Raw genomic sequence first — 6,000 nt, forward strand, 5'->3', positions numbered from 1 at the left:
TCCTTTAGGGTCGCTATGAGTTGGAATCGACTCGACGGCACTGGGTTTGATTTTTATTGGTTGTAGTAGTTCTTTTTTTTGTAGATTCCTTAAGATTTTCTGGAAACCCTGGTGATGTAGCAGTTAAGAGTTACAGCTGCTAACCAAAAGGTCAGCAGTTGGAATCCACCAGGCTATCCTTGGAAACCCTATGGGGCAGCTCTACTCTGTCCTATAGGGTTGCTATGAGTCGGAATCGACTCGACAGCAGTGGGTGGTTAAGATTTTCTAGATTCAAGATCAAGTCATCTGCAAGTAGAGGTAGTTTTACTTCTTTCTTTCCAATCTGGATTTCCTTTATTTCTTTTTCTTGCCTAATTATTCTGACTAGAACCTGCAGTTCAATGCTGAATAGGAGTGTTGAGAACAGACATTCTTGTCTTGTTCCTGATCTTAGGGGGAAAGCGTTCAGTCTTTTACCATGAAGTATGATGTTAACTGTGGGTTTTCCATAGATGTCCTTTATCAGGTTCAGGAAGCTTCTTTCTATTTCTAGTTTATTGAGTATTTTATCGTGAAAGGGTGTTGGATTTTGTCAGAGGATTTTTTTTTTCCTGCGTCTTTTAAGATATAGTTTTCGTCCTTTATTTGTATGTCCTTTTTATTCAGATAGTCATTTAACAAACATTTAGCTAGTACCTTCTGTGTGCCAGAGATGCATAGATGACTGAGGTCATTGTCCTTAAGGAGTTCTGTGAATAGCAAGAGAGACAGGAATGCAGACATGCGTTCTACTCGGTATGGTAAGTGCTGTGGCAGAGGGAAGCGTAGGGGTCATGGGAGTTTGAGGAGTGTCTCCTAAACCAGCCTAGGGAGGGGGTAATGTCAGGGAAGGCTTTCTAGAAGAAATGGCACATAGGGAATTAAAGGTTGAGTAAGTTAGCTGGGAGCAGAGTGGTAGATATTCCAGGCATAGAAGAGACACTTGTGAAGCCATAGGCACGGACACTGAGTGCACGGTGTGTCACGGGGAACTCCTCGGTGGTTAAGCCGCCATGGGTAACTGATGAGAGTCCATCTGTCTTGTAACAAGAGGCAGTAGTCCAGTGCTTGGGCAGGGCTTTCCTAAGGCCTTAGCCCTCAGTCCCCAAAGTAGGAGCAGCTCAGAAATAACCTTCACATATACAAGCCAGTGGCAGCAGTTCATCATCACGGCCCCTTTCTGACTTGTCTTCCTTGGGATCACTTTTCCAGCTTTCGCACATCCAGCAATAGCCAGGTGAACAAGCTGACCCTATCAGGGAGTGACAGCGTGATCCTCAGTGATACAGCTGCCAGTGGTGCCAACGATGAAGAAGATGGACAGCCTCGGCGGGCTGTGGACAACGAGAAAGAAGGAGTGCAGTACAGCTACTCCTCTTTCCATTTAATGCTCTGCTTGGCTTCCTTGTACATCATGATGACCCTGACGAAGTGGTACAGGTAGGAGACACGGACAAAATGGATGGCAGACCACTTAGCCTCCTGGACTGCCTGTAAAATCTCCATCCATTGTCCTGACCCCAGAGTCCCCTACTCCTACCCGTATAATGAAGTCGTATTCACTGCTGACTCTCCTGAATACTTCTGACTTTTTCTTCTTTGGCATTTAAAACCCAGCTGGCATTCTTACAGTCCAAATTATAAGGCATTCATCCAGACTCGAGTTACTAGAGAGAGAACATCATGACATACAGTGATCTGGCCCACTCCCGTTCACTCATTTTTCTCTGTATCTAGAGATGGCTGGCCATCTCAAAATCTTTTGGCCGAAGAAATAACGTGCTGAGGCAGGGAAGTTTCAGAGAGGCAGACTTTTGCCAATAACTCAAACAGGCAGATGTCCTGAAGGCCCCTTCTCCAGGAATAGTCAGGTTCTTCATGCCAGCAAGGAGAAGCAGGCCTGTTGAGAGGCAGAGTCCCCTGCATTTCATAAGAACTAAAGCTCACAAAAATGAAAAGCACCAGCCTCCCCAGGTCCCTTGTAGCCCTTACTGGGGGGTAGTGCTGGGGGGAAAGCTTCACTGGGGGCTTTCTTGGCTCTGGCTGGGGCTGCCGAGTGCCGATGACAGGCCCCTTTACCTGAGTCTTGGCTGTGTTTTCAGCCCTGATGCAGAGTTCCAGAGCATGACCAGCAAGTGGCCGGCTGTGTGGGTCAAGATCAGCTCCAGCTGGGTCTGCCTCCTCCTCTACGTCTGGACCCTGGTGGCCCCACTTGTCCTCACCAGCCGGGACTTCAGCTGAGCCTCTGAGTGCCACTGAGACCCCTGAGACTCATAAAGGCTCTCCTTTGCTGAAAGCCTGTAACCTTTTTATCTTTGCTTCAACTAAAATGTTAAGTGAACGCTTTGCAGATTTGACTACATCCAGGTCTATATCAGATGAGAAGATTGAATAATGCTTTGATGCAGGATCTTAGCTTTTCATTTATATGTATATTATGCTTATTTGTAAGGAGATAGTGCAAAAGGAACATTTTTGCATTTTAAAGTAAACTACAGCTGTGCTGTGAAGAGAATTCTTTATAAAGATCTATAAGTACCTACAACTACGATTTAAGATAGAAAAATGTTGGATATTTGAGGCCATCAATAATATATTTCTATTGCAGTATCCTTAGAAAGCAAAAGAATAATGCATTTATATGACAGCTCTCCTCTGTGAAAGTCCTAACTTGTATGATACAAGGACTCTGTTCCCTCCTTAACTCTTAAAGAGGTGTAGCATCACGTGAGGGGAGGAGAGTGTGCGTGGGCCCTTCCTCAGAAGAGTGGTTGCTGATACGGCCACTGCTTTTACATTTTGAGTCTTTTCATTTACTGTTTTTTTTTTTTTTTTAAACACTGCAGCATTGATGCTGCTTGATTCAAGTCTGTGGCTTTGCCAGATACATTCATTTCAATAAATGCTTTGTAGGTTTGGTTAAAGTGAAGATTCACCTGGGAAAGCACTGCAGCTTTAATTTATGTAATTCTCTGGTTGATGAGTATGTAAAAGTAAAATGCATGTGAATTTATTACATTTGCACTGTAAAGATACTTGATTAAAATAGACTTTAAGCTTTTAAGGCCATTTCTTTAACAGCTTTTATGAGTCAACAGCCATTCTGTATTTGTGGGATTTATATGGGCAGTTGGGTATATCAAGCACCTAACAGGGTGGTCCAGTTCCTTCTAAAACTTAAGATCTGCCTGGTGAGTACAGCTTTGCACTCATTCAAAGTTGTGTTAAATATCTTCTCTGGGTAAGACATTTCAGTAGATGAGAAACAAATGAGGCACTGTCATGAAACTCACTCATGAGAAGTAGGATGTGAGGAGGTACAATAGAATAGTTTGTTCTTTCAGAAAAGATTTACTGGGTGTCTGTTCTGTATCAGGCTGTTAGGTTCTGGAGCTACAGCTTTAAATATGACAGACACAGTTGGCCATCTTGGACTTAGAGTGGAGAGGAGGTGGAAAATGAGCACAGGAGCAGTTACAATGTGGTGTAAATAGTGCTGCTATTTAGGAACTGCAAAGGGCTCAAAGGAGGAGGACCTGGTGGATATCATGGTAGGCTTCCTGGAAGAAGTGATGTCAGAGCCAAGAACTGATAAGAGTTAGCTAAGAGAGAAATGGGGTAGTGGGCATTGCCGAAGGGCAGATGAAACTGTATGTTAAAGGCAGGGAAATGGGGAAAGAAATTGTTCAGTAAAGCTCAAAAAGGGAGAAGTGGGCAGAGACCAGGTCATGAAGGGCTCTTTAAACCACGCTGAAGTATTGTACCTTGTGTTGAGGGCATCAGGGAGCATATTCAGAGTAACATGAATAGATTGGACCTCTGATCACTGTGGGCGATACGTAGAGAATGGACTTAGATGAAACCAGGGGCAGTCCACATGAGATGTGAAATAGAGAGGTGGAAGTGAGGATGGGGAGAAATTGACAGCTACTCAGTAATTAGAATTAAAAAATGGGCAATTGATTAGATATGGTAGGGGGGTAGATTATGGGGTGATTCTGGTTTAATCACCTGAGCAGATGGTGGTTTGCTTTATTTAGGGGAAACGAGGAAAAGGAGCAGGTTGGGCTAGAAGGATGGAGGTGTTCAGTTAAGAATGGTTAAGGCCATGCATAGGCTTGGGAGTCAGGCTGTTTGGGTTTGCATCCTGGCATTGCCATTGTCTAGCTGTCAAACTGGTCAGCTAATATTTATTGAGTATGTACTGTGCTTTATGACCTTGGGCAGATGACTCCACTCTGAACCTCGGTGTTGTCTTCATTTGTACGAGATAATTCCTAGGACAATCCATTGGTTAGAGAGTGAAGTTACTTTACAAACTGCTTCACCCATATTAAGCACCCTGACAGTAGCTGCTTGTCTCAGTATGGGCGAAAGTAAAACTGGACAATGTTCAAAGGTCAGAGATGTATAGTCAAAATTTGATGGAGACTACATATGAGGTGCTTCTTAGAGAATTCATCAGATGGGACATAGAGCGGGCGGTCTCAGTTGGGGTGAGGTCAAGGTTAGGAAAGCAGGGCTTGATACGAATTGTTAGAACAACGTCTTTCAAGCCAGTAGTTGATGTCAGGGTGCAGAGATAAAGTTGCAAAGGGTTTGGGGAGCAGATAGGGGAGATCTGGCCACTTCCTTTACCACTGTAAAGCAGATACCCCACTTTCCTTAACAGCAGGGCCAGCCAGATTAAGACCTTTAAAGGTCCTAAGGTTGAAAAAAATTCTGATGCCCCACCCCTGCTTTATGTAACTCAAAATAAAAGCAGTACTAAACTGTAAAATATGTGTAACAAAGTGCAATAAAGGTTTTTTTGTTGTTGTTCCTGGTAACTTCAATATGTGAAGCAACAAATTCTTGAAAAGTATTGGGGAACAGCGCCCCTGCTTTGTCTGGTGGTACTCTAAGAATGAATTAAGTCTGCCAGTTTGCATTTAACCCAGTAGTGACCTCAGGGCTTAGGTAAATTATACACCTAAGTGTTGAATTATACACAGGCATAAATAATGCCAGCATTTTGAGTAAGCCTAGGACCATACTTTAAATTAAAACAGGGCAGTATTTTGAATCATTGGATCTTACCGTGATGTCATTGCATCCCAGATGAGTCATCTCTTGTCACTGAACAAGCCTGTCTATCCCACAGGATTGCAGATGGAGGGCCCTGGCTTTGAGGTCAGTAGTGTGTTCTAGGAATTCATTAAAGGCAGCAGCACAGCTGCTCTTTTCCCTAGTGCTGCTGGAAGAACGCCTACAGGCCCGTGCTAGATTACTTTACTTCCTAGGTTGCTCTCGTGAGGTACTCATTCCATTGGGAAACAGAACTTTCTCTTGATAGTGAAAGACACTTTCCAGACTGGCCATGGCCTGGTTGTCCATGCTTTTGGTATTCTGGACAGACCATAACCCAGGCCTAATTTAAACCAGGATAGTTTTTCCCCATTACAAGTCCTTGCTTGATTGCATTTTCCCTCTTGCACATTCAGGCTGAAATGAGTATTCAGGTGATGTGATCAGACGTTTTATCCATGCATACTGATAGCAGATACCAGGCTTATGCTGTTCATCTCTTCACTCCTGTTCAGTTGGTTTATCCATCCTGTTACACGGGAGTCCAGATCAGCCCGTTCAGTTATGTCCTAGTTACTGCTAGGTGACTCAAGCCACGCAATGCCTAAGTCCTCAGGTGAATGACAATAGATACCACATAAATAGCCACGTGCACTAAGCAGTGAACCAACATTACACCCCTGTAAGGTGGTTATTCTCTCCCTTTTACAGATCACACTGAGGCTTAGAGAAGTTAGTGACCTTTCCATGGTTACTCAGTAAGAGGCTAACCAGAGATACAAACCCAGGGCTGATAATTAGACCCCATTGTCTCTTGGCCCATGAAGATAAAGGAGACACTGTGAAACATTTGCTTCTATTGATTTATAGGAGTGCCAACCCAGTACCATGGCAGGAATGAACACTGGAAAA

The 6,000-nt window shown here is 43.8% G+C and overlaps 1 protein-coding gene across 1 annotated transcript in view; it reads left to right on the plus strand.

Moving 5' to 3' along the window:
- The window catches only part of SERINC3 (serine incorporator 3), a 28,408-nt gene extending 23,552 nt beyond the window's left edge, over nt 1-4,856 (plus strand). Inside the window, exons 9-10 of the mRNA XM_049868710.1 lie at nt 1,234-1,461; nt 2,124-4,856. Coding sequence (XP_049724667.1) covers nt 1,234-1,461; nt 2,124-2,262 — 367 coding nt within the window. The 3' untranslated portion in view covers nt 2,263-4,856. The remainder of the gene's footprint in view (nt 1-1,233; nt 1,462-2,123) is intronic.
- Nucleotides 4,857-6,000: the final 1,144 nt, after the last annotated feature.

This window comes from Elephas maximus, chromosome 25 (assembly GCF_024166365.1).
Source record: "Elephas maximus indicus isolate mEleMax1 chromosome 25, mEleMax1 primary haplotype, whole genome shotgun sequence".
Taxonomy (NCBI): Eukaryota; Metazoa; Chordata; class Mammalia; order Proboscidea; family Elephantidae; genus Elephas; species Elephas maximus.